This window comes from Mesocricetus auratus, unplaced genomic scaffold (assembly GCF_017639785.1).
Source record: "Mesocricetus auratus isolate SY011 unplaced genomic scaffold, BCM_Maur_2.0 Super-Scaffold_100015, whole genome shotgun sequence".
NCBI classification, from domain to species: Eukaryota; Metazoa; Chordata; class Mammalia; order Rodentia; family Cricetidae; genus Mesocricetus; species Mesocricetus auratus.
Window position 1 is genome coordinate 51,219,272 of NW_024429198.1, and position 27,847 is coordinate 51,247,118.

The 27,847-nt window shown below is 45.1% G+C and overlaps 1 protein-coding gene across 1 annotated transcript; it reads left to right on the forward strand.

The window, feature by feature from the left end:
* The first annotated feature begins 157 nt into the window (after positions 1–157).
* Mep1b (meprin A subunit beta) lies at positions 158–27,267 on the forward strand. The gene is made up of 15 exons (XM_013122864.2): positions 158–289; positions 2,704–2,722; positions 3,268–3,318; positions 4,078–4,118; positions 9,660–9,738; positions 12,990–13,107; positions 14,839–15,017; positions 15,957–16,175; positions 16,722–16,874; positions 18,154–18,369; positions 22,010–22,453; positions 24,142–24,321; positions 25,222–25,375; positions 26,295–26,499; positions 27,107–27,267. Exons 1-15 carry the CDS (start codon positions 227–229, stop codon positions 27,119–27,121), a joined length of 2,136 nt encoding a protein of 711 aa, XP_012978318.1. The 5' UTR covers positions 158–226; the 3' UTR covers positions 27,122–27,267.
* Positions 27,268–27,847: the final 580 nt, after the last annotated feature.

Genomic DNA, 27,847 nt, shown 5'->3' on the forward strand with positions numbered 1-27,847 from the left:
CAGGTTTTAGCAATTCAGTGTTGGCACAGTAAAGAGAGAGAAAAAAGAGGTGTGTTAGTGGCCCTGGACTTTATCTCCTCGATAGGAAGTTACCATAGTAGCAAGATGACTTGAGAGATGGATCATTAACACTAGGCTCAAAGGCCGGAAGTTATGATGTTTAGCTTTTAAAAGTCAGCTCTGCCATGACTGTGGTAGCTTGCCGCTTGCAGCTGAAAGCCACAGAATGGATGCCTGGCATCGGCCTTGGTTCCTGGTTTTGGCCACATTCCTCCTGGTTTCTGGCTTGGTAAGAAAACGATCAGGAAATTAGGGGGCCCATTGATAGCAATCATTTGTTCGTGTTTTGTTTTATGTATTTCTAAATGTTCATCTTAGATGAGCATTTCTTTCTGGTGGACAGGGGTCAGCAGGATGTTGGGAAGAAGTCACTCTGCCAGAGGGGTCCCGAGACTGTGACTGAAAACTGTATTTTCCTTTCAGTTTAACTATTGTGTGACAGGTTTTCTTTTCATAAGACAGAGGATGTGAGCTTTGGAAAGCCACTTTTGTTGCTGAGTGACATATGATTGCTACTAGAGGAACTCGATGTGGGTGAAGACTGACAATTGTCAGAGGCAATGTCCACACTTACAAATCCTAAACAATATGGAGTTTCTCTTCTGCATCTTTGTCAGTCTGAACTCATCCTCCAGCAGTGATGGGCAGTTTGTATCCCAAGATAATTAAAGTTCTTATACAAAATGTCTAGTGGCTGAGGAAACCCTTTGATTGGAACTTAAAATACGTTACATTGAGCTGGTGGTGAACAGATAAGAGCCAGTGAATTAAGATGTGAGGTGCTGTTTCACCATGTTTAACCTCGGCTCAGAGTAGCTCGTAAATCTCTTCCCGCATGCATGCCGGGATGATCTGTGAACGTGTGCTATGTGACTACTGTATGAAGAAATTAGGGTGCTTTGGACAGGAGCCACCTGACCAGTTTGCCCCCACATCTTCTCAAACACTTCAGAATATTCTTTATTTCAGCTCTTAGCTTGTAGCTGAATGACATTGTACTTTACGCTTGTACATATCATATCATATAACTCAGAATACTCATCCAAATCAGGTGGTGACCACGTCACACAGATCATTTGAGACCCAGGACGGTGAACTAAATTGACTTAGAGAACCCAGGTATAACCCACACAGGCTGTCTACCAGTCCTGCTGACTTCTTTCTAGATTAAGATTAAGGAGTAATTGATTAAGGAATTTCTCAGAGTGCCTGGGGGAGATAGCCTTCAGGAAATAAAGCACTTGCCACTGCAGTCAAGAGGACTTGAGTTTGACTCCTAGAACACTTGTAAAAAGCCAGGTGTGATCGCCTGGGTTTGTAATGCCAGCGCTGGGGAGGACAGAGACACGGGGCTTCTTGAGGCTGCTTGCTCAGCCATCCTAGCCTAATTGGTGAGCCCTGGGCCTCAGTGAGAGACTCTGCGTCAAAAATTAGGTAGGTGACTCCTGAAGAATGACATTTGTGGTTCATTTCTGACCTCCCTAAGCATTCCCTCAAACACACATGAACCTGTGCATAACCCGCCCCCAAATAAATTTATAATGTTGATTTCATTTGTAATTTACTCATTGGATATGTAGTTCAGTAATTTGTTTATTATCCACTTGAAAAATATATGTATTTTAGCCAGGTGGTAGTGGAACATGCCTTTACTTGCAGCACTTGGGAGGCAGAGGCAGGTGGATCTGAATTCAAAGGCAGCCTGGTGTACAGGGCAGCCTGGGGTACAGGGCAGCCTGGTGTACAGGGCAGCCTGGTGTACACAGAGACACTTGTCTCAAAAGCAAACAAACACGCAAAAAACAAAAAAGGAAAAGAGAAACGTATGTACTTTTTAAAAATCACAAAATCTACTCATTGGTCCTTTACTTGGATATTTGGTATTGTAATTTGAATGTAGAGTCCTGGGAGAGACATAGTAAACGTGATTATAGTGAGGTATTGGGGAAAGTTTCTGTTATTAATTGGAAATAAAGGTTTAGCTTTCCCAAATGTTGCTACACAAGTCTTCTAGGAGATTGTGTGTAAGGCGAGCGCTCATATGAGGGCTGTCTTGTGCACTGCATTCTTTTCAAGCTTTGAAGTAGATTTTTTTTGTCTCTACCTTTAAACTCATTGAACAGGAAGGTTTAGTTTCTATATGAAATACGAATAATCTGTCTGGTCAAGATGTCATGTAAACTCCAGCTTCCTTGTCTGAGCATACAGAAGAAAATAATATACCATTAATAAAAAGAACAGTCTGGTTGTGAATTAGAACCGCTGTCATTCACGCTGAGGCAGGAGGATTGTAGCAAGTTCAAGGTTAGACTTAGACTACAATTTAAGCTCCAGTTTAAACTAGGAAGAGACCCCGTGTTCAAAAATAAACACAAAATTGGGGCCGGTGAGATGGCCCAGCAGGTGACTCGGCCCTGGTCTCCAGGCTTGATGACCTCAGGTCAGTCCTAAGAACTCACACAGGACAGAGAGACTAACTACAAGCTCTCTGTCCACCGCACGTGACACCATATAAATAAGTACATACATGAAGAAAGAAACCTTAAAAATGATTATCAAAGGAATCCAAAATTGGAGCAAAAATGCTATTTATACTATAGACATCATAATAATGTCTTTTGTGTGTGTGTGTTTGTTTTACAGCCAGTTCCAGAAATGTTTGGTGAGTCTATTTTGAGTTTTACTCCAGATTGTAGGGCAAAGAATTTATGTGGTGAATCAAAGGGATGGGAGCACTGGGGGTGTACTGGTGGTGAGCGGAAGGCCTCCAGTGCAGTGAACTTTGATCAAACACTGGCTGCTTTGTTCACCAGGGAACATTCCAGAACCCATCTGCCCATCTGAAAAATAGAAATACAAGAAAGGCTAATTCTGGGTTGAACAATTTTAGGCATTCATTTCCTATTTAGTCCCACCTTCCAAGCTGTGTTTACTGACATACTGAGTGACCGATGTCTTATTCCCAAAGGCATCTCACACTCAAGGTGTGGAGAGAACAGACTGCACACCAGAAGTCCTGTGTCTAGTCCCTAGTCTGGCTCACAGGAGACTCTCAATTGATTAGAGTCCCAATCAATTAATTAATCAATGCAAATTAAATTAGAACCCAAGGCAACAACTTGTTTCCTTCTGATTGTTTGATTAATGAGATTCTTTTCTCCTGTCATGAACATAATGGTCAATGTGGGTTTTTTTTTGTCATTTCAGTCAAAGATATAGATGAGGGAACTGAACGAGACATATTTGATATCAATGAAGGTTTGTGAATTTTTCTTCCTTCTTTTTTATTACCATATTTTAATAATTTTAGTATTTGTGTGTGTGTGTGTGTGTGTGTGTGAGAGAGAGAGAGAGAGAGAGAGAGAGAGAGAGAGAGAGAGAGAGAGAGAGAGAGAGTGGCAGAGAGAGAGACACAGAGAGAGAGATTGATTACATGTTTGGAGGCCAGAAGATAATATGTGGGAGTGGGTTCTCTTTTTCTAACATAAGGGTTCCTAGGGTTCAAACTCGGGTTGTCAGGGCTTGGTGGCAGGTGACTTTCACTACTGCCTGAGCTATCTTGCAGAACCCTTCTTAATTTGTTTTCTTATCATGTTTTGCTTACATAGAATGATGGCTGTCATTGTGTCATTTCATTCATGTCTAACCTTTTTGGTCATCTTCATCCCGTTGCCCTCTTTCGCCCCCTGCAGTTTCCCCAGACTCCTGCCCATCTCTGCCTCTCCTCAACTAGTGCCATCTCTACTCTCATGTTTGATTTCTCCTCCTGTGAACTGATGAGTGTTGTTAGCGTTACTTACAAAACCTGGGTGAGGGGTCAAGAGCATGGGCAACTTAACAGTGGCTAAACCACTGAAGAAAATGTCTCCCCCACCCTAGGCAATCATTAAACTGCCTATAGATCCTTGTGGGCGGGACCTCATGAGCCCCTCTTCCTACGGAATTTTCAAAGCATCATTTATTATATGGCACGGGAACCCAATGTAATAACATGCATTATCTTAATTCTTCTCTTAGCTTTGGGCCTGGACCTTTTCGAGGGAGACATCAGACTCCTGGTGAGTTGCAATGATGCTTGCATGATGAATCATGAGCTCAGCTGTGAGTAGCTGAGGATGAACGGGCACAGGCGGCTTGTTGAGACACCGTCTCTGACCTCAGTCAGCGAGCATGCTGTCCTGAAGGACTCATGGATCTGTATCTTCATCTTGCATGGCTCAGGTTTCTGTGTGGTGAAGTCCGCTATCACTTAACATCTGTGTGGTGCTCTAACGGATTCTATGATTGCAGCAATAAGGAAAATGTTCATTAAAAAACAACTTCACTGTCCCACCACTTGGCCCAAAGCGGGGGGTGGGGGGGTTGGGGGGAGTGGGGGGTGGGGAGGAGCTTCACTGGTTTAGTCTAGTTGAAGTAAAATAAAACTGAATTTGTAAATCTCCCCAATCTTTTTATCATCATCACAATAATGTTATTATTATTTTACCCATCCCCACATCTGCTATAAATAGTGATGTCAAGGAAGGGTTCTCCCAAACCAGTTTTTAGAGTGTTGATCCTGACCTAGCTGTCATGACACACAGATGAACATATGTGTAGATGTACATGTGGATTAAGGGGTTTAAAACTTCAGTATCTTACTGGACATGGTGTCCCATCACACACCATTGATCCCCGCACTCAGCAGGTAGAGGCAGGTGGATCTCTGAGTTCAGGGCCAGCATGGTTTTCATGGTAAGTTCCAGGACAGCCAGGGCTCCTCAGTGAGACCCTGTCTCAAAAAAAAAGAGCAAAACAAACAGACAAACAAAACAAAAGTTCAGTATCTGAGGCACTTTTTAAAAGAAAATCAAGATATGATATTTTTGTTGACCAGATTTTTAAAAATTTAAGAACTTACTATCTTTATGTAGGTGTTAGAGACAGAGATAGATATTCAATAAGATGTTTGTGATTTTTATGTTGAGAAATTTGAACTTAAAAAATTAACAAATTAACAAGATCACTCATAATTTAAGATGTATACCCCCTTGGACAAGGACATTACCCAGTAGAACGTTTTGATCTGTAGAATTCCACAATTTCCCCAACACACTCTGCGATCACTTACTCCCTTGCATTCTACACATCAGAGGCTCACCGCTCAAACTCTCCTTGAAGAAGCAGAACTGTGAGTTAGGCAAGAGGCCACGGGTTCGGAGTCTGCCTGAGCCACAGAGGAAGACCCAACCTCAAGATGAAAACTCAGAGAGAAGCTGGGGATGCAGTGTAATAATGAGGGTCTCGCTGGGTTTGAACCCAACAGCACAAAAAGAAGGGGAAGGGAAGGGCAGGAGAGGACAAGGAAAGGGGAAGAGGAGAAGGGAGGGAAGAGGAGAAGGGAGAAGAAGAGGAGAAGGGAGAGGAAGAGGAGAAGGGAGGGAAGAGGAGAAGGAAAGGGGAAGAGGAGAAGGGGGTAAGAGGAGAAGGGAGAGGAAGAGGAGAAGGGAGGGAAGAGGACAAGGGAGAGGAAGAGGAGAAGGGAGAGGAAGAGGAGAAGGGAGAGGAAGAGGAGAAGGGAGGGGAAGAGGAGAAGGGAGGGGAAGAGGACAAGGGAGGGAAGAGGACAAGGAAAGGGGAAGAGAAGGAAGGGAAAGAGCAGAAGGGAGGGAAGGTGGAGAAGGGAGAGGAAGGTGGAGAAAGTGAAGGGAAAGGAAGAGGAGAAGGAAAGAGAGGGAGAGAACAGGGAAGGAACCCAGAGGTATGAAGGAAGGAGGATGGAGGGAGAAGGGGGAGGAAAGAGAAAAGGAGGCATAAAGGGAAGGGAGATGAAGAGGATGGGGAGAGGGAGGGAGAGAGGATACAAGGGCAGGAAGGAGAGGAGAGGGAAACGGGGGAGGAGTTACCACTGAAGGCTTTCACCTGGTCCTGGGGCCTTGTTTCTCTCTGCTTCCTCGTCTCTCCCAGCCAGGGCTTCACACACCTTCTCCGTGCCAAGGACAACCAGTGGGTGACTCTTGTCTTGCCTTGTCCCGGGGCCACAGGGACATTTGTACACTGTGCGAATGTCTACAAGACACTGAACATCTGAGGTGTCCTCTGGCCCTCCCCTAGAGCCCTCCCCTAGAGCCTTCCTCTCCAGCTGTTCGTCCTTGCTCCACTTATTTCATCTCAAGGAAATGCATAAAAATGCCAGGTGTCGCCTTTGCTCCTAACCTGTCCCCACCCTTTGCCAGCCCATTAGTGTACCCTGCCATCCTCTCTCCAACAGTCCTGAGTCATACACTTTTCCCCAGCATAATTCAAGCCCTGTCACTTGGTTCTTTGTATGTTTCTCATTTGTCCTTCTGTTCCCAATACTGCATTTCCTTCTTCTCCAGAATCTTTCTGCCCAGAAGCCCATTTCCCGTAGTAAGGTTGTCCTGTGAAGAGGTGACCGTGGGCTGGAGAGATGGTCCAGGGGATAAAGCATTTTCTCCTTGCTGCACTTTCCACCCAAGCACTTCTGTCCTCTGGAATGACGTTGATTGTGTTGCTGGGATAGATGCATTAATAGAATAACATTCATTTCCTACTATAAACTTTGAATTCCTTTGCAATTATTTCTTTAATTTATCTGTTTTTATCATTTTTTATTTTAATTTTAAATAGCTTGTTTTACATGCCAATCCCAGTTCCCTCTCCCTTCCTTCCTCCCACACTCCCCCATACTCCCCAGCCTCTCACCCTATTGGCAAATCCTTCCACATAGGGGATATCTAGAGTCTGTCATTTCACTCAGGGTAGGGTCCAGGCACTCCCCTAAGAGTCCAGGCTGAGAGAGCATCCCTCTTTGTGCTATGGGCACACGATGGCAGTTTGTATTCCAGGGATAGACACTGATCCACTGCTCAAGGCCCCATAGGTTGCCCAGGCCTTCTCGCTGACACTCACATTTGGGGGTCCAGATCAGTCCCATGCTGGCCTCCCCACTGTCGGTCTGGGGTCCAAAAGCTCTCCCTTGTTCAGATCAGCTGTCTCTGCTGGTTTTGCCAGCCCATTCTTTGCCAATTTGCTCATCACTCCTCTCTCTCTGCCACTGGGTTCCTTGGGTTCAGTTCAGTGATTAATTGTGTGTTTGCCTCTGCTTCCATCAATCACTGGATGAAGGCTCCCAGATGGTTATAGACATCAAGTTCACTATCAGGAATCGGCATTCAAGGTGGTCTCTCCACTATTGCTTAGCTTGCTAATTGGTGTTATCCCTTTAGAGCACTCGAGGTCACTCTGGTGCCTGATCTGTATTCGATCCTATGATTCCCTCTTCCCCCTATTCTACCCCCACCCACTCAACTTCCTTTTCCCCCATGACCTACTCTCTCTTTCTCTTCTCCCCCTCTCTTCTTCCCAGCTCCCACTCCCCCCACCCCTCACCGTGTTCCCCATCCATTCAGAGGATCTTGCCTCAATCCTCTTCTCTTGGGTACTATGCATATATGCATATCTTTTAGGTTCTTTCCTGTTTCCCAGACTCTCTATCAGTGGAAGTGCAGACTGGCACTATTCTGATCCATGACTAGAAACCATATATGAGTGAGTACATACCATGTTTGTCTTTTTGCGACTGGGTTACCTCACTCAGGATGGCTTCCTCCAGTGCCATCCATTTACCTGCGAATTTCAAGATTCCATTGTTTTTTTCTGCTGAGTAATACTCCATTGTGTAAATGTACCACATTTTCTCTATCCACTCTTCAGTTGAGGGGCATCTAGGTTGCTTCCAGGTTCTGGCTATTACAAATAATGCTGCTGTGAACATAGTGGAGCAGATGCCCTTGTTGTATGAATTTGCCTCATTTGGATATATGCCCAAGAGTGTAATTGCTGGGTCTTGCGGTACATTAATTCCCATTTTCCTGAGGAATCTCCACACTGATTTCCAAAGAGGCTGTACGAGTTGGCACTCCCACCAGCAGTGGAGTAGAGTTCCCCTCTCTCCACATCCTCTCCAGCATAAATTGTCTTCAGTGTTTTTGATTTTAGCCATTCTGACAGGAGTAAGATGGTATCTCAGAGTTGTTTTGATTTGCATTTCCCTGATGGCTAAGGATGTTGAGCACTTTCTTAAGTGTCTCTTGGCCATTTTAGCCTCCTCTGTTGAGAATTCTCTATTTAGATCTGTACCCCACCTCTTAATTGGATCCTTTGGTGTTTTGGAGACTTGTTTCTAGAGCTATAGTCCTGAAAACAGCTTGGTATTGGCACAAAAATAGGCAGGTAGACCAATGGAACCGAATTGAAAACCCTAATTTTAACCCACACACCTATGAACACTTGATTTTTGACAAAGAAGCTAAAACTGTACAATGGAAAAAAGAAAGCATCTTCAACAAATGGTGCTGGCATAACTGGGTACTGGTATGCAGAAGACTGCAGATAGATCCATGTTTATCGCCTTGTACAAAACTTAAGTCCAAATGGATCAAAGATCTCAACATAAATCCAGCCACACTGAAACTTTTAGAAGAGAAAGTGGGAGATACTCTTCAATGAGTTGGTACAGGAGACCACTTCCTAAACATAACACCAGTGGCGCAAACACTGAGATTGACAATTAACAAATGGGACCTCCTGAAACTAAAAAGCTTCTGTAAGGCAAAGGACACAGTCAACAAGACAAAAAGGCAGTCCACAGAATGGGAAAAGATATTCACGAACCCCACATCTGACAGAGGGCTAATCTCCAAAATTTACAAAGAACTCAAGAAATTTATCTGTTTTTATCCCACGTGTGTGGGTGTTTTGGGGACATGTGCCTCTGTGCACCACGTGTATGCCTGGGACCACCTGAGCCGTAAGAAGTCAGTGGGTCCCCTGGAATTGGAGTTATGGGTGGCTTTAGGCCACCACATGGGTGTTTGGGAACCAACCTGGGTCCTCTGCAAGAGCATCAGGTGCTCTCTTAACAGCTGAGCCCGCTCTCCAGGCCCCCCTCAGAAAAATTTGAAAAATTTCATCCATCTTACATCTGATTTTCCCCCCCTTAGGATTCAGATTTTTAAGGTTTGGTTTAGTTATCCCTTCCCTTCTGTGTACTTATTCATTAACTTGTATGTGTGTGAGCCTGCATGAGTTTATGTTTCCCACACCCATGCTGTGTGAACATGCATGCTGTTTGTATGTGTGTGTGAGCCTGCGTGAGACTATGTGTACGACGTGTGTATGATTGCCCATCAAGGCCAGAAGATGGCCCTGGGTCCTCTAGAGTTACAGAGAGTCTTGAGCTGCTGGTGTGGGCGCTGAGAACTGAACTCAGATTATCTTAAAGAGCAAGAAGCAGTCTTAACTCTGGAGGCATCAACAGCCCATTCTTACGTGTTTTTGATATCTAGATATCTACCAGTATTTACAGTGCTATTTCCAGAAATCTTTATTCTTAGTATCATTTCTTCTTTTGCTTCATGTTAACTATAGAAATTAGTTATTTGTTTCTGTAAAGTTTATTAAATTATGGTCAAAATTCAGACCACATTGGTTTGAGCTAGCAAGAATAACTGTAGACTTCACTTACTTCCAGATTGATTACTGACTGGTTTTGTCTAGTTCACTTAACTGGTCCTTTTCACATTTATTGTTGACAGATGCAAGGGAAGAATTCCATCATTGGAGACGAATACAGATGGCCACATATCATTCCGTATGTTCTAGAAGATAGCTTGGGTGAGTATACACTTTGGAGTATCCACGGCTAGTGTGTGTTTCTGAGATGATACATTATCATCTACCAGAATGTGGTGATAGGGATTTTTGTTGTTGTTCCTCTATGTGGTTATGCACATTTACTTAAAAAAAAGGAAAAGGAAGAATTAAAGATCTTAAATAATTCAGCCCAAATATATGTTGGATTTTGACTAATATAGGATCAATTTCATCAACCTTGATGGAGAGCTTATTTTGTGTGGAATGCTTAGGACATAAAGATTAGGGAGACACTCTTGGTTCTAATAAGGTTTGTTCTAGACTTTATTGCTTATTTTTAATTTACAATTCGCTCTCCCTCACTCCCCCTTCCCTCTCATTATCCCCGCCTTCATGCGTCTGTGAGCATAGTGCCTGTGGTAACAGAGAAGTTAGTCAGTTGTGAGCTACTTGACATGGTGCTGGGAACTCAAGTGGGGTCCTCTGGGAGAGCAGTGCGAGATCTTGACCACCAAGTCATCTCTCCTGCCCCAGTAGTCTTTAAAGTAGCATTTCTTCATGTTTAGTTACTTATTTATTTCTTGCGGAGCTGGTGATGGAATCCAGGGCCTTGGGCATGCTAGCACATGGAGTACCACTGATCACTACAGACCTTAAAGGATTAAAAAAAAGATTCATTTTTATTACTTTTAGCTTTGTGTATGTGTGCATATCTGGTGAGTGAGTAGCACATGTGTGCAATGCCTGCAGAAGCCACACATAGACCCCCTGGAGCTGTTTGGAGCCATTGCATGTGGCTCCTAGAACCCAGTCCTCCAGAAGAGCAATAGAATTGCTTAACTACCGAGATAGCTCCACAGCCCTAGCCCCAGCACAAGGAATAAATATGAGTAAAACCCACAAAATTACCAATCAAACAAATTTATAGAAAATGGCATTGCTTTGCCAAGATTTTATTTTGCCAAGTCCAGATGTTAACAAGAGTCCACTATCTTTTATTTTCTTCAGGAAATAAATAATTCCTAGTTTAGCATTAAATCATTAAGAATTCAGGATAGGGTTGGGGAGACGGCAAGCGTTAGGATGAAATTCAGATCTTCAGGACCTACATAAATGCTGGCTGCGTGTGGGAGCCAGCTGTAATTCCCCACTCCTTGGAGATAGGGAACCCAGAGCAAGCTGGCGATGGAGACTAGCCGTATCGGAAAACTCTGAGTTTGATTGAGAGGCCTTCTCTTAATGGCCGAGGTAGAGGGGTCGTGGAGTATGAGTACAGATGCCATCCTCAGACTCTGCATGCTGTGCACACATGTGCGTGTGTACTAGTGTAAGTGTGCCGGCATGCTGTGCACACATGTGTGTGTACTAGTGCAAGTGTGCCGGCATGCTGTGCACACATGTACTAGTGTAAGTGTGCCCGCATGCTGTGCACACATGTGCACATGTACTAGTGTAAGTGAGCCCACATAATGTGCACACATGTGCACGTGTACTAGTGTAAGTGTGCCCGCATGCTGTGCACACATGTGTGTGTACTAGTGTAAGTGAGCCCACATGCTATGCACACATGTACTAGTGTAAGTGTGCCCGCATGCTGTGCACACATGTGCACATGTACTAGTGTAAGTGTGCCCGCATGCTATGCACACATGTGCGTGTGTACTAGTGTAAGTGTGCCCGCATGCTGTGCACACATGTGCACATGTACTAGTGTAAGTGTGCCTGCATGCTGTGCACACATGTGCACATGTACTAGTGTAAGTGCACCCACATAATGTGCACACATGTGCATGTGTACTAGTGTAAGTACACCCGCATGCACACACATGGCTCATGCACACACATGCCTCCTGCACACACACATGTGCCACATGGACACACATGCCACATGGGCACACACATGTGTACACACACAAATGAAAAGTGTGGGAGTAGTCAAAGGAATCTAATAAAAACTAAGCAAAGCTCCTCATGTAGAAGAAATTTAGTTATGAGCTAGGTGTAGTGGTGCACATTGGTTATTCCAGCAGCAGTGCTGGAAAGGCAGCGTGATCCTGAGCCTGGGGCCTGACCAGGCTATGAGGGGCAGGGAGAGAGAGACAGAGACACAGAGAGAGAGGGAGGGAGACAGAGACACAGAGAGAGGGGCAAAGACAGAAACACACAGAGAGAGGGAGGGAGACAGAGAGGGAGAGAGGGAGGGAGACAGAGACACAGAGAGAGGGGCAAAGACAGAGACACAGAGAGAGGGAGGGAGACAGACACACAGAGAGAGGGAGGGAGACAGAGACACAGAGAGAGAGACACAGAGAGAGGGAGACAGACAGAGACAGAGACAGAGACATACACACACAGAGACAGAGAGACACACAGAGAGTTCAAGCCAGCCTGGCTCAGCTGGGAAGAGCTCATTTCTCTGTGGACTGGTGAAGCAGTACCTCTGACATTCATCAGTTTGAAAAATATCCTTTGGGGGAAATATGAAAAATAATGTCTCCCTAAGAATCAAGCGTATCTTGGGCTGGGGATGCAGCTCATTTGGCAGAGTGCTTGTCTGGCGTGTGTGCAGCTCTTCACGTCACATACATGATGGCATGCCACAGACAGTCAGCTCCTAGTGAGTGATCAAGAAGGCGGTGAGTGAGGGGATGGCCAAGGGTGCAGCCCAGCCTTGAGGAGCGACTCTTTCGAGAACATGATAGGTTAAGAGTTCCGCATATATTCTCCAGTTCAAATGAGCAGATTTTTATATAATTGTAATCATGTTGTATACATTCCTGTTTCTTCGTGTAATGAATTGCATTTTCAGGTTGTGTTTTTGAATGACATTATTCATCTACTGTGTGTATGTGTAGGTGTCACGGTGTGAATGTGCAGTCTGAGGACCTCTCCACATTTAGGTCCCGGGAACAGCACCACTGTTTGCTGAGATCCTGGCATTTTCAGCCACTCCATTCATCCTGGAGATGCCAAGGATTGCTCACATGAGCTAGGCCAAGCTTTCTACAAATGACCCAAAGCTAGCTAAGGCCTGTGGTAGTAAAGACACATGGTGAACAGACAGCTTAGCTTGGCAGAAGTCTCTACAGTTTGTGATACTTTTGCTCATATTCTGATTCTCAGAAGGATGAAGTCTCCTCTAGGCTTTACAAACAGGTCCCATCCCATCCCATGCTAAGGCAGTCATGTGGCAGCCATGGCATCCTGCCTTATTTTAAGGATGTGTTACACTTGAAACAAAAATCTCAATGCACACTTTTGTCTCCTGTCAGACCTGAATGCGAAGGGAGTTATCCTCAACGCGTTCGAACGCTACCGCCTTAAAACATGCATTGACTTCAAGCCGTGGTCTGGAGAAGCTAACTATGTATCAGTGTTCAAGGGCAGTGGGTAAGTTCAAGGGTTATCTGATAAAGTTCGGAGGAGATTATTGTTCCCCAGGGAGTTACACCACAGCAATGGTCTATGGTCTAGATTTCGGGTGGGGCCACAGCTTCCCTTGCTATTTGTGCAGAGCATGACCTTTAGACCTGGTTTCTCTGGTCATAAAATAAGGTTTTCACACTAGTAGAGGGCCTATCTGGTATGTGTAAATCCTGGAAAGACTTACTGTACTGTGGAAAGGAGAGAGTGGGAAGGAACAAGGAAGAGGAGAAGGAGAAGGAAAAAAAGGAAGGAGGGAAGGAAGGAAATGAGGGAGGAAGGGAGGGAGGGAGGGAGGGAAGGAAGGAAGGAGCGAAAGAAGGAAGGAAGGAACGAAGGAAGGAAGGAAGGAAGGGAGGGAGGAAGAAAGGGAGGAAGGAAAGAAGAAAGGAAGGAACGAAGGAAGGAAGGAAGGAAGGAAGGAAGGAAGGAACGAACGAAGGAAGGAAGGGGCAGCCAACCTGGTGCTGGGAGATGGCTCAGGTGCTGAGATTCTTGCTGTATAAACATGAGACCACCTGAGTTCAGATGCCCAGTACCATGTGAGAAGAAGAAACGGTGAGACCGATTTTCATTCTGGGAGGTAGGGGAAGATTCCCTGATGTTACTGGACAGCTTGCCTAACCAAATTGCTAAGCTTCAGGCTTTGTAAGAGACTCTGTCTCAAAGGGTAAGGGGGAGGGCAACTGAGGAAGACACTTTTCTGGCCTCCACATGTGTGCACACCTGCATAAACATATATACACAGATGCGCATACAGAAAACGTTTTCATGCTGCTGGTGGTGGTGGCAGTGCATTCCTTTAATCCCAGCACTCTGGAGGCAGAGGTAGGCAGATCTCTGTGAGTTCGAGGCCAGCCTGGTCTACAGAGCGAGATCCAGGACAGGTACCGAAGTAACAAAGAGAAACCCTGTCTCGAAAACACCCCAAAAATAACAAAAAAGAAAATGTTTTCATATACACAACCAGATTACCAATATCAACATATAATAAGCACGAATGTAATGATGATAGTTGGATGTCATTTTACCCTATAGCCTTGTGAATTTCATCTCGCTTACTACTGAATACTCTTCATTCTCCAAGTAAAATTGTAGATTGTGTGTGGATTCATTTTAACTCAGTAAGTCTTATTACTTGAAAGGTGGCAATGCCATTGACCTTAACACAGTGATTCTGGTGATTGCTGTACCTATCAAACTCTTGTTTGGTAATTGAGGAGATAACTACTAAGGCACAAGCTGGTCTTGTAGAAGAACCACACTCTGTTCCCAGAATCCAGGTTGGGTGACTCACAAGCACCTGTGATTCAAATTCCGGGGGTTCAGCTCCCTCTTATGACTTCTGGGATATCCAGACACATGCTTGTACCCAGACAGACACACAGACATAAACAATAAAATCACAAAACAAAACAACTCCTGGTGAGAGGCGTACCAATGGCCATTTAAAAAAGGTTGCAATTCGCAGGAGTGAACACCCGTGACTTGTCGCTGTGAAATGTATGGTGCCAAGATAAGTTCTCTAGAAAGTATCTGTCCTGCAAGGTTCTTACACCGAGAGCAGTTTTGTGTCCAGGCACAACAGGGAAGGGCATACGCAGTTAAACAAGGTGGCTAAGCAGTGAGGCCTCTGTCCTGTGACCGCGACACTCCTCATGCAAACGTCCTGACCCTGGTCTGCAAACTCTCCACCAGGTGCTGGTCTTCAGTGGGTAACATGCATGTTGGGAAGCAAGAGTTGTCCATCGGAGAAAACTGTGATAGAATAGCGACCGTTCAACATGAGTTTCTCCATGCCCTGGGATTCTGGCATGAGCAGTCACGTTCTGACCGGGATGACTATGTCACTATAGTTTGGGACAGGATTCTGTCAGGTATGTTTCTCTTACATCCTTAATTACAGGTCAAATTACGGAGGAGGATTGCATCAGTACCAGCCTGGTAAATGGCTGTCTGTACTTTGAGACCAGATATACTTGATTGTGTCTACAAATTATCAAGTTGTAATCAGTTGTTCAATAGCAGGAGACTAAGCAGCCTGGTGTCTTCTCTGAATACACTCAATTTAATGTTTTAAAATGATTGTTTTTGGAGCTCATGATGGCTCAAAAAATATCATTTTAAATTTACGGTTGTAATGATATATAGTTATGGACAGCAAGGTGATATTTTGCTATGCACACATTAATAAAATAGCACATTTATCACCTCATGTAAAGTAAACTGGATCAGTGTACCTGTCACCTTAGGCAGCTCTTTTTTTTGTGAGAAGACATTGTTGATAAGACACAATCTTATTTGCAACTTTAAAATGTATAATACACTATCATGAACTATAGTCAATGTGATGTAAATGCATGTACAAGAATCCCAGTAGCCTCTGCGTCCTCAATTATACCCTTCTTTTCTAAGGACTCTTGTTCATGTTATCAACGCAGGGTCCCATTTTAGCAAACTCCATAAAGTCCTGCTTTTTACCCAATCTGCTCAGTAAGTGAAACCTTCACCATTGCTGGTCGGTGACTCTGAATGTTCCCACATTGCTTTGTAGAACCTTCCTTTCCTTTAGCGGTTGGTAGAACCTTAGACTTTTGGGTGCACTGGAAGTGCTGATGTGTTACTTTGATCGTTGCTGTCACAGTGGTGCATGACAGCAGCAGGTTCAAAGACCTGGTGTCTGGAGCATGTGACACTCAGCAGAGAACTGGTACAAAGTTTGCTCTATTACATTTGTGTTTTTCACTGAACAGTGCTTAGTAAGAGCAGCTTAATTTTGTGAAATTAAATAATTAAAGCTTTTGAAATATACTCAGGCAGAGAACACAACTTCAACATCTACAATGACAGTGTCTCAGATTCCCTGAATGTTCCATATGACTACTCCTCGGTCATGCACTATAGTAAGACAGCTTTCCAGAATGGAACAGAGCCCACCATTGTCACAAGGATCTCCGACTTTGAAGATGTGATTGGCCAACGAATGGACTTCAGTGACTATGACCTGATGAAGCTGAACCGGCTATACAACTGTTGTATGTGATGGGTACCTTGGCCTGTATTTCCTTCTGCCTTGCTGGAAAAGGGATGCTCTGCACACCTTTGGGGTTTCTGAGATTATGAAAGTTTGATTAAAAAAAAGCAGAATATCACCCAGGTCCCAAGCTACTAGCCACTTTCAGCACTTTTCTTCTTACATAGTTTGTCTTGAGTTTAGTAAAGCAATCGAGTCCTTGGGTACCCCATGCAGATTTTTGAAGGTTTGACTAATCACAGTGCAGACCGTTTCTATACTCAAACTTCTCTTAAAGTATAATGACACGTGCAGTTGTACTGTGAGAAAAAATAACCTTTGCTGTGGTATTAAGACAGGACTATCCATAAATAGATGAGAAGAAAGAGTTGGCGTGGACTGTGCAGTCACACACACAACACTAAGTTCATGTTGGGCTTCTGCAGACAGAGAGGCGTCTTCCCATCAGCCAGTGACGCGGCCAGATGGATGTTCCCTTTCGAGTGACGCTCCCCGTAGCTGTCCTGTTGTGTGAGTGCTCACGTCTTTCCCATCTTTGCTTTCACAGCTTCTTCCTTGAGCTTCATGGACGCCTGCGATTTCGAGTTGGAAAATATCTGTGGCATGATCCAGAGTTCAGGCGACACTGCTGACTGGCAGTGGCTTTCACAGGTTCTGGCGGGTCCGGAGAATGATCACTCCAATATGGGCCAGTGCAAAGGTAACAAGTCTTCTGAACAGTGGGTCCAGTTCTCTTGCTCAGTCTGAAAGACCGGTGTTTGTGTCTCTTTTCTATCATAGTTGTTACTGGTTTTAAAATAATCTATTTCTATTATTCCTAATTATGTGTGTGTGGGGGGGTGAGGGCATGCACAGGTGAGTGCAGGTGTCCTTGGGTGGGGGCATCACATGTGAGTACACACGTCCTTGAGTAGACGTATGCACATGTGAGTACACATGTCCTTGCGGGTGGGGGCATCACATGTGAGTATACGTGCCCTTAGAGGCAGAGGCCTTAGATCCTCAGGAGTTACAAGCAGTCGTGAGCTGCCTGACACAGGTTCTGGGAATGAACTCTGGTCCTCTGCAAGAACGCTGGGCGTGTTAACCACTGAGCAATCTCTCCATCTCCTCTATCAGAATTATTAACGATAGCCCATTCGGTTTTCCAAAGGAATGAGACTTACACACAACAAAGGAGTGCCGTTTCACTGCCCTTCTTCACTCTGTTTTTCTACAAATCACAGCTTGGTTCTGTGAGAACGCCATCAGGATGTTTACAGAGCAGGACAGGGAATGCATCTCTCAGAAGGACTTAGATTTGAGGGGCTGTTTGTCTTTTCCACTGCTTCACAGACTGTAGGAGACTAGCGAGCATCTCTGGGCTGTGAGTTACTCCATTCTAGAATTGTAGCTGGATATAATTATGTGTTCTGGGTACCAAAATACCTACAATGATGACAGGAAGCTCTAACCTAGGTGTCTTCCTGTTTTTGGAAGCTGTAGTATGTCTCATTCACCGACCCCTTGGTTATAGAACTGTGTCTTAGCCAATAAAATGTCAAGCTTGGCTTGTTTCCCGTTGCTATAATTGGGTACCCGAGACTGGATACTTTGTTTTTTAAACTATTACTGACACTTGGAAGTTTAAGAACTGGGTACCTTGTCTGCTTGTCATCTGTAGAGGGACATTCTCTGTATCACAGGGCAAGGGTCACCACGTGGTCACATAGAACTTTCCACTGACTCAAGTCTCTTCTAAAACAGCCACAAATACTCAGGTGAGGGTCCCACACTCATGACTTCATGCTTTCCTAGTCTCCTCCAAAGGTCCTGCTTCCAAACGCCCTCAACATATAAATTTGGAAGTTATTTCCAATGCATGAACTTTGGGGGCCACAGCCAGACTATAGCATTTGTGTGTGTGTGGGAGACTAAAGAAAGCAGCCGTATGATCAGAGCTCTGCTGGCTCTCGGTTCTGCTTCTGTGCCCTGAACAGAGTCCGGCTTCTTCATGTATTTCAACACCAGCTCTGTAAAGGAGGGGGTCACAGCAATGCTGGAGAGCAGGATCCTGTACCCCAAGAGAGGGTTCCAGTGCTTGGAATTTTATCTGTACAACAGTGGGAGTGAAAATGACCAAGTGAACATCTACACCCGGGTGTATACTGCAAGCAACCCAGAAGGTGTTTTGACCCTCCAGAGAGAAATAAAAGGTACAGTATCCGCATTCTTACCATCTGGATGCAGGTGAGGCATTCTCTTCAGTTAATGCGGCGACCTGTAGCAGAGCAGGGGCTGGTGACACATGGTTTTCAAGTAGGACTTGATCTGTCTTATTTGACCAGAAAGTTAAGATGAGGGTCCTTTATTATGTGACACTTACTTAGAAAACATAGCTGGTCTCTGGAACTGTGGATTTCGGTTTATATTCAGTAATAAAAATACACTGTGAACTATGCACAGCACAGGGAGGGCTGATGGCTTAAAGAAACTAAACTATGGAATGGATGAAGGAAGGACTGGCCTCAGGGAGGAGTGGGCTTGTCCCTAAATAAACACTGTTGGGACATCTCATTTTATGTCACTATGGCCTGGTCTTACCGAAGTGCCATTCAAGTGGAAAAGGGATTCTACCTAACTTGTAGCTTAAAAACAAATCCCCGAGAAGGCGTCTGCTGTGGTATGAAGCAAATGCCACTTTGGGAGTCTTTTTTGTGTGTGTGTGTGTGTGTGTGTGTGTGTGTGTGTGTGGTGGTTCCACACTTCACATCAGCAGGTATTACAGAGGCGGACCAGCTGAGCACGTACTAAAGCAGGCAGGGAAGGAAGTGGTGTGGGCCGTTGTACTACTTTCCTCATAGTTAGGACAAAACACCTGACAAAAGCAGGTTAAGGAAGGATTCATTTTGGGCCACAGTTTGAGGGCACAGTCCATCAAGGCAGGGAAGGCATGGTGGCAAGAGTGTGAGGCAGCTGTCACACTGCGTCTGTGGTCAGGAGACACAGAGGTCGGTGGTAGAGCTGTCACACTGTGTCTGTAGATAGGAAACACGGAGACCAATGGTAGAGCTGTCACACTGTGTCTGTAGCAGGAGACACAGAGGCTGATGGTAGAGCTGTCACACTGTGTAGCCAGGAGACACAGAGACCGATGGTAGAGCTGTCACACTGTGTCTGTAGCAGGAGACACAGAGGCTGATGGTAGAGCTGTCACACTGTGTAGCCAGGAGACACAGAGGCTGATGGTAGAGCTGTCACACTGCGTCTGTAGATAGGAAACACGGAGACCAATGGTAGAGGTGTCACACTGCGTCTGTGGCCAGGAGACACAGAGGCTGATGGTAGAGCTGTCACACTGCGTCTGTAGCAGGAGACACAGAGACCGATGGTAGAGGTGGTCAGTTCATTTCCTTTTTTTTTGGTTCAGTCCAGGACTCCAGCCCAAGCAATGACCCATTTAGGATGATCTTTCCATTTCAAATGAACTTGTCTAGCTAATCTCTCACAGATGTGCACAGGGTCTTTCTAAAGTTTTCTAAATCCCACCAAGTTGACACTCATGATTAACTACCGTCATCGAGCAGACTATTCTTTCTTGTTGTACACAATGACACCTTAATTGTTTTTCATTTTCATTGCTTTTTCTGTTTTTTTATTTTTCTCAATATGTGTTTTTATTTAAATTAAAAACATGCTTGCTTCACATGTCAACCCCAGCTCCCTCTCCCACCCCTCCTCCCTTGTCCCTCCACCAGCCCTCCAGCCCCCCACCCAATCCCCACATCATTCCCCAGGGAGGGTGAGGCCCTCCATGGGGGGATCTCCGGAGTCTGTCATTTCATCCAGGGCAGGACCTAGGTCCTTCCCCATGTGTCCAGGCTGAAAGAGCATCCCTCCATGTGGAATGGGCTCCCAAAGTTCATTTGTACGCCATGGTGAACACTAATCTACTACCCAAGGCCCCAGAGATTTCTGAGGTCTCCTCACTGACACTACATTCAGGGAGTCTGGATCAGTCCCCTGCTGGCCTCTCAGCCATCAGTCTGGGATTCAAGAGCTCCCCCTTTTCCAGTCAGCTGTCTTTGTGGGTTTCACCAGCATGGTCTTGACCCCTTTGCTCATCACTCCTCCATCTCTGTCACTGGGTTCCAGGAGTTCAGTTCAGTGTTTAGCTGTGAGTATTTGCCTCTGCTTCCATCAGTCACTGGATGAAGGTTCTAGGATGGCATATAAGGTAGTCATCAACCTTATCATCAGGGAGGGGCTATTAATGTAGTCTCTCCACTATTGCTTAGCTTACCAGTTGGTGTTATCCTTGTAGACCTCTGGGAATCTCACTAGTGTCAGCTCTCTTCTTAAAGCTATAATGACTCCAACTATTATGGTATCTCTTATCATGCTCTCCTCTATTTTTACCCCGACTCAACCTTCCTGCTTCCCCATGTCTTCTTCCCCCCTCTCTTTTTCCTGGTTCCCTCTTCCCTCCCTCCATGTTCCCATTCTTCTCAGGAAATCTTGCCTCATTCCACTTCTCTGGGATATCATGCATATCTCTTAGACCCCTTAATTTAACAGACAAAAACAAACACACTATGAACCAAGTCCACACTGCCCTATATGTCACAGCACCCCTCATTCACGACAGCCTCTGAAAGACAAGTGCTGCTTGAGTTTGTGACCCCCCATGTATAGTGAGGTTTTTAATCTTGGAAAAAATCTGCACACATCACACACACACACACACACACACACCTTACTTTTGTTAGTATGTATTACGTATTAATATGTATTTTAATGCAAATATTAAAGTATGTATATGTCATTGTCCATGTTTGGCATGGAGATCTGCCCTATGATCAACCTGTGGGTCTATTATAGAAAGACAGTAACACAAGATTCTCAGAAACCCTCTTATGAGCCCGTCTGGACTTCATGGGGAGGAAGGACCATAATGAGGCCAAACATGCAAATGTAGATGGAAGGTTTCTGTTCAGTCTGTCAAATCTACCCAAGGACAGTAGCATTTTCTGTAATCTGGATATTTTTCATTTATTCCCAAGCAATTTTACTTCTCACTAAGTGCCGATATAGTTAAGCTTCCGGCCAGTATTAACTGGCAGTTTGACCTGGTTTTCCGCCCTGTTGTCATGGGGGCCCCTGAAGAGATTTCTCATTGTTTCTCACTGGAGTAGGGGGCATGTGGTGGTTTGACCCCCTTCCCAGCCTTGCACTCACCAAAGGCACCATAGGACTGGAAGAGGGGCTCCCCCCTCATTTCCAGCTTCCATGAGCAGAAATGTCTCCCATATGCAGTGAGCTGGGTGTGCAAACAGGAAGGAAGGGGGTGGTAGGAGAGAGGGTACCCCTGTCAGGTAAGTACTTTGAACACCGAGTTCAGGGGGGTGAACACGATGTGGTTTCCTGGGTTTGTAGATTGCTGGTTAATACTGCTAAAATTCCACTGAACTTCAAGTATTCCAGTTTTGTTATACACACATAAAGAAGTCTTTGTGGGAGTGCCAGCAAATGGAAAGCATTAGTATTGCTCTACTGTTAACCAATACAGAATGCCAGGTAACTCATAAATAGAACGTAGCATTCAGAGATTGGGTGTTTACCCGTCTCTGAGAAAGGGTAGGCTAACTGAGAAGCAGGTATACAAACATTAAACATCCCCAGGGACAGTCCAACCTCAGCAATGCCCTGGGATAAAGAACCGAGAAAACCCCACATCCAGAAGGATCCACTGATCAGGGACTATTGTTGTCTTTGAAGGACAGAACTCTAACGCTGACCATGTCAGCACAACATTCATAGTCTTCATCACCCTTGAAACAGTGACTCTTTCTACAGAAATACCCATTGGGAGCTGGCAACTTTACTACGTAACACTGCAAGTGACCGAAAAATTCCGAGTGGCATTTGAAGGAGTGAGAGGCCCTGGTTCATCACTAGGTGGTCTGTCTATCGATGACATCAATCTTTCAGAAACAAGGTGTCCACATCATATCTGGCGTATACAGAATTTCACACAGCTTCTTGGCAGCCAGAATGCAGAAATACGAAGTCCTCCATATTATTCTCCCAAAGGCTATGCTTATCAGATTTACTTGAACTTGAACTCCTCAACGAATGTAGGGATTTATTTCCACCTGATCTCTGGTGCCAATGATGATCAATTACAGTGGCCGTGTCCCTGGCAACAAGCTACAATGACACTTTTGGATCAAAATCCTGACATCCGACAACGTATGTCCAACCAACGGAGTATAACTACAGACCCAACGATGACCAATGGTTTGTAGCTTATTTTCTTTATGGGTAGGGACAGCATCACTTTTCAAGAAGGGATGGTAATTTGGGAGTGAGAGATTGCACAGTTGGTTACTTAGGGAATGTTCAGTCTTGAAGTGAAGATATTCAACTTCACGGAAAGGATTCAATTGTAGAAGACACAGTTCCCACCCAGATAGAAGGCTGTTAGACATGTCAGCAAGGACCAGGACACAGGGAATTAACCATCCCTGAATTCTAGGTATTGGCTAAGCAGTTTTGGCTTTGGAGGCTGGTATGCTTGGGATCAAATCCAAGATTTGCTTCTCACTAGTTATGTGATCCCGTAGAAAAACCTTCCTGGGCCAGGCATTGGTGGAGCATGCCTTTAATCCCAGCACCCAGGAGGCAGAGGCAGGAAGATCTCTGTGAGTTTGAGGTCTACTGAGAGAGTTCCAGGACAGGCTCCAAAACAATACAGAGAAACCCTCTCGGAAAGAAAAAAAAAGCAAAAAGAAAAACCTTCCTGAAGTTCTACTGTCTTTGGCTGCTAAGCCAAGGCAGTAACAATACTCCCACAGATGTGTTAAAAGAATTGGGAGAGATCAATAGGGAAGGTTGAAGATGAGTTTCTTTTGCCCATGCTGCCTTGCTTGGTCACACTACTGACATTTTGGGAAACAATCAGCTTTTGAGATGAGGGCTTCCAGTCAGAGTGGAGATGCTGGGACGCTGGTGGCAGCGACATGGAAGTGGATGGTGACATCTTATTAATGCATCTTACAGGGAGGGTTTACTGATGGTGACAGCACGCCATGTCTCAAAAAGAACCATCTCCCAGGGAGCTATGATCACACTTTGAATTTCTATTGCCTTTTGTCACTGGAAACTGACTAGAGGGAAAAACAGAATTATGGGAAGCTGAATATCACCAAAGGAATTTTACAAATAGCAAGCAGGGACCAAAGTAACATAAGAAAAATAGAGACTGAATCCGATAGAGAAAGAACCATAACAGAAACTGGAGGGTTTAAACAGTCAGAATACTTCATTCTTTTCCAACATGTTCCTTTGGGTGACATTGAAATACAACTAGGTTCAGTTTATGAGAGAAATTGTTCTTTGCGCGTGCTGAGAACTCTCAGCAACTTACTGCCTTAGCTCAGTTAAAAGGGTTGATTGCGACTCAGAAGGCTGTTGAGGCTTGACCCTACCAGACAGAAGGGTCTGTTTTGTAACAGGCAGTGCTCATGGGGGTGAAATCCCCACCTGGTAGCGCCCCACTCATTGTCCAGAGCAGCAGCTCTCGATCTGTGGCTTTCAACCCCTGGGGGGAAGGGTTGAGTGACCCTTTCACAGGGTCACCTAAGACCATCAGAAAACACAGATAACTTACATTATGATTCAAATAGTGACAAAATTACAGTTATGGAGCAGCAATGAAAATAATTTTATGGTTAACCCAGGGAACTGTATTACATTTGGAGGATTGAGAACCGTTGGTCTGGAGTTTGGGCCTCACTGGCAAGCAACCTCATTTCCTTTAGGGCTGTGTGAGTGAGCGAGCTAGTGACTTGCCTAGGAACACATCATAGATCAATAGCATCAATTAATCCTCTTCATCCTAATTGCATCTCACTGTCTGATCTTTCCTACCACTGAAAGCTACGATGATGCTCAACACTACCCATTAACATAAATTGCTTTTTCAGATGATGGAAGTTATTTTTGGGACAGGCCTTCCAAGGTGGGAAGTGTGGCTATTTTCCCTAACGGAACTCAGTTTAGCAGAGGCAGAGGCTATGGAACCAGCGCCTTCATAACCCACAAGAGGTTGATAAGCAGGGAGTTCATCAAAGGAGATGATGTTTACATCCTACTGACTGTTGAAGGTATGGAAAAAATGGTAGTTTTATGTGAGCTTGCTCCTTGTGGCCATTGGTTGTTTGGCATGTTCTTCTGGGTTTTGTTTTTAGATATGTTATAGGATGTGGGAGGAACTGAACACAAATGGGATTTTTTTGTATGAATGATTAGAAATATGAAAATAGTTTAATTTGAAACTTCAAAAGTGCTAGAGTTAAACTTTTATTTAGTATATTATGGATAACAGCAGGAACCTTGAGGCTGGAAATCTGTTGTCTTACTTCCTCACCCTGGAAACATAATCTGGGCAGGAGATTAGTGGGTGTGGCCCTCAGAGCTCTAACTAACTGCTTGTCACCCAGTGCCCCCACCATGTGTGTGAGTGTGTGAGCATGTGTGTGTATGTGTATACAAGTGTGTGCATTTGTGTGTATGAGTGTGTGTGTATTTGAGTGTGTATTTGATTGTGTATGAGTGTGCATGTATATTTGAGTGTGTGTATTTGTGTGTGTGTGTGTGTGTGTGTGTGTGTGGTTTGTGTGTATGTGTAAACCAGTGGATAACTCTGGCTGTCTTAGGCGATACCCACTTTGTTCTTTTGAGACAATCTCTCACTTTTGTCTGGTAGGCTGGCTGGCTGGTGTCTGAGCCTGTGTCCAGTGCTGAGACTATAGGCAGGCACCACTTCATATGGCTTTTTTTAACATGGGTTCTGGAGAGTGAAGTCAAGTGCTTAGCCAATAGCCATCTCCTCACCTTTGCCCGATTGTTATTTGACTGCCCACGAACGCTGCTCGATCAAGCACCAAGATTACACGCTTTTGTCCCAGGACTGAACTCTGAGTATCATCTCTGAGTATTATCTGCCTCCAATGAGAAGTAACACAAAAGCTGATTTCCACCACGCTCTCTCCTTCCCTCTGCAGACATATCTCACCTCAACTCTACAGCGATCATCCCAGATCCTGTCCCCACCTCGACCGCAATTGTCCCCACCTCGGCCGCCCATAATGCCTGTTCTGAGGTTGAGTGTCAGAACGGAGGCGTCTGCACTGTCCATGAAGACAGAGCTGAGTGCAAGTGAGGCTCCCTGGGGAGGCGCCACCGTCTCACTCTCTCACTAGATATGTTCTTGTCTGCTGGGAATTAGACGCTGATAACTCACACGGATGACACTGATCACGTCTTAGTTAGGGTTTCTATTGCTATGATGAAACATTGTTACCAAAAGCAGATTGGGGAGCTAAGGGCTTATTTGGCTTAAGCTTTCACATCGTAGTCTATTACTGAAGGATGTCGGGACACAAACTCACACAGGGCAGGAACCGGAGGCAGGAGCTGATGCAGAGGCTATGGAGGGTGCTGCTTACTGACTTGCTTCCCCTGTCTTGCTCAGCCTGCCCTCTCATAGGTCACCACCCCGGGGTGGCACCACCCACAATGGGCTGGGCCTCCCAGCACCAATCACCAATAGAGAAAATGCGATACAGGCTTGACTGCAGCCCAGTCCTATGGAGGCATTTTCTTAATTGAGGTTCCCTCCTCTCAGATGACTTTAGCTTGTGCCAAGCTGATGCAGTTACACTTTTGAACTCCATTTGGGTCTTTGGCTAGCCACCGCAACAATTATTTGTGAAGAAATAGTGTACTAGAGTCTAATTGCAAAATTATGTATCTTATTAAATCCTCACAGCAGACCTGTCTCTTGACTCTGCTGGCCCCCATATTCTAGATAATATGCTGAATCGCTGAGTCCTTAGCCAAGGTGTGGCGTTCACAATGGTGGACCAGATACCCACAGTTGACTCCCCCCCCCCCAGCTGCTGTCTCCGTATCAGATTAGTTATAATGCGCTCCCTACCTTCGCTACCTGGTGCTGTTTTCACAGCTTCAGGCCGTCTAGGGTCAAATAGTTCCGCACATCAGTGACCGCCGGTGTTCAAATATGTCTAATGATGAACACGTTCCCCGTTAAATGTCACCGTACCTCTTCACGCAGGTGTCCCGCAGGAGAAGACTGGTGGTACATGGGGAAAAGATGTGAGAAGAGAGGGTCCACCCAGGACACCATCGTCATTGCTGTTGCTTCCACTGTCACTGTGTTTGCCGTGATGTTGGTCATCACGCTTGTCAGCGTCTACTGCACCCGCAGGAAATACCGAAAGAGGGCTAGCTCAAAGAGGGCAGCCTTGAGCCTAGAAAACGTAAGTCACGTGTAATGTTTGGTCATTCAAACCTTCGGGAGGCAGCCGCATGAACAGGAGATGACGTTTTTACAGACGTCTTCGTTTTTTAACCTTTTCGTGTCTTGAGCTAAGTTAGCTGACTTGGGACTATTTCGCACTCCTGGTATCAGCACTGAGTCGGAGAGTCTGAACTCGGGGTCTGTAGAGGGTTCTTGGAGGGGCCTCATCATACTCTGGGAGTTCTATCTGACTGTTCATGCTTTTCTGGGTTGACTCACTTAGCTGAACCCCACAGCTGACTTTCCCTGTAGTGTCCACTTCCCTTGCAAAGGTGATATGGGTTATCAATGTCTTCCTTCTGTGGGTCTTCAGATGGCGGGGTTCAGGAAGTGGGTGGAAGTATGTTTGGGAAAGTGTCGCCCTTAAAAAAGGTTCCAGTGAGAAACTCATGCCACAAAGGCCAGACACCTTCCTGAGGACACAGCAGGTACTGCATGTGAGCCAGGAGGGACGCCAGGAGACTGATGGGGGCTTCATTTGAAACCTGGACTGTTGCTTTGTGATCCACTCAAGTGGCAGCTTCATATTTAGGAATTATGTCATAAATTGCTCTTTCTCCTTCCAGCAACATGCTTTTTGAATATTAACTCAATCGGTCAGCAAGTGAGACGAAAAGGATTCTCCATCATGGAAAGATATTTCATCCAGGCCGCATGACATTCACAGACCACACCATCTCTGTAAATAGCTGAATTATAATAAATCATTATTTTGGTAAAAGTCAAATTGGTGATCTCTCTCCCTCCCAGCTTCTCTCAGCAGTTCAGGACTCTTTAGGTTTATGATAATGACATTAAAAGGGAGGAAAATGGAGACAGATTTCCAAATTATTGTCCCTTCTATTCAGGAACAAAATATTGGACCTCACAGCAATTACCCAGAATCATCACAGAAAATATACTGTGGGAGTGACGCTGGGCTAGTGTCTCAGATGTTTCAGCGTTGTCCTATCTTGAAGCAGGGATGGACAGTTGGAATGTCCTTCCGAGCTTCCCTCACAAGTCCTTCCAAACTGGCTCCTTCCGTGGTCTTTGGGGGACTTGAGCCTGCCTTAATGTAAAACTGAAGCCATTAGGGAAACTTTGAACTAAAAATCTAGGTGCGTAGTAACCTTGGGAGCTTTTACATTTTCAAACATTACTAAGGACTGTTAAACCTGAGACTCGTGAGAGAAAAACCAGTTCTGTAATTGTGAGCCAAATTTGAAGTAATACTAGCCAGGATAATGAACTCTGGCTGGGCCCATCTCTGGGTTCACAGGAAATGGCCACAAATCACATTTTGCAGAGGCTTAAAAAGGCAGAAA

Coding starts and splice junctions, on each gene's coding strand:
- Mep1b (XM_013122864.2), top strand. CDS start 227: ATGGATGCCTGGCATCGGCCTTGGTTCCTGGTTTTGGCCACATTCCTC. Junction 15,018..15,956: donor TTGGGACAGGATTCTGTCAG/GTATGTTTCTCT, acceptor AAATATACTCAG/GCAGAGAACACAACTTCAAC. Junction 18,370..22,009: donor CCTCCAGAGAGAAATAAAAG/GTACAGTATCCG, acceptor CTCTTTCTACAG/AAATACCCATTGGGAGCTGG.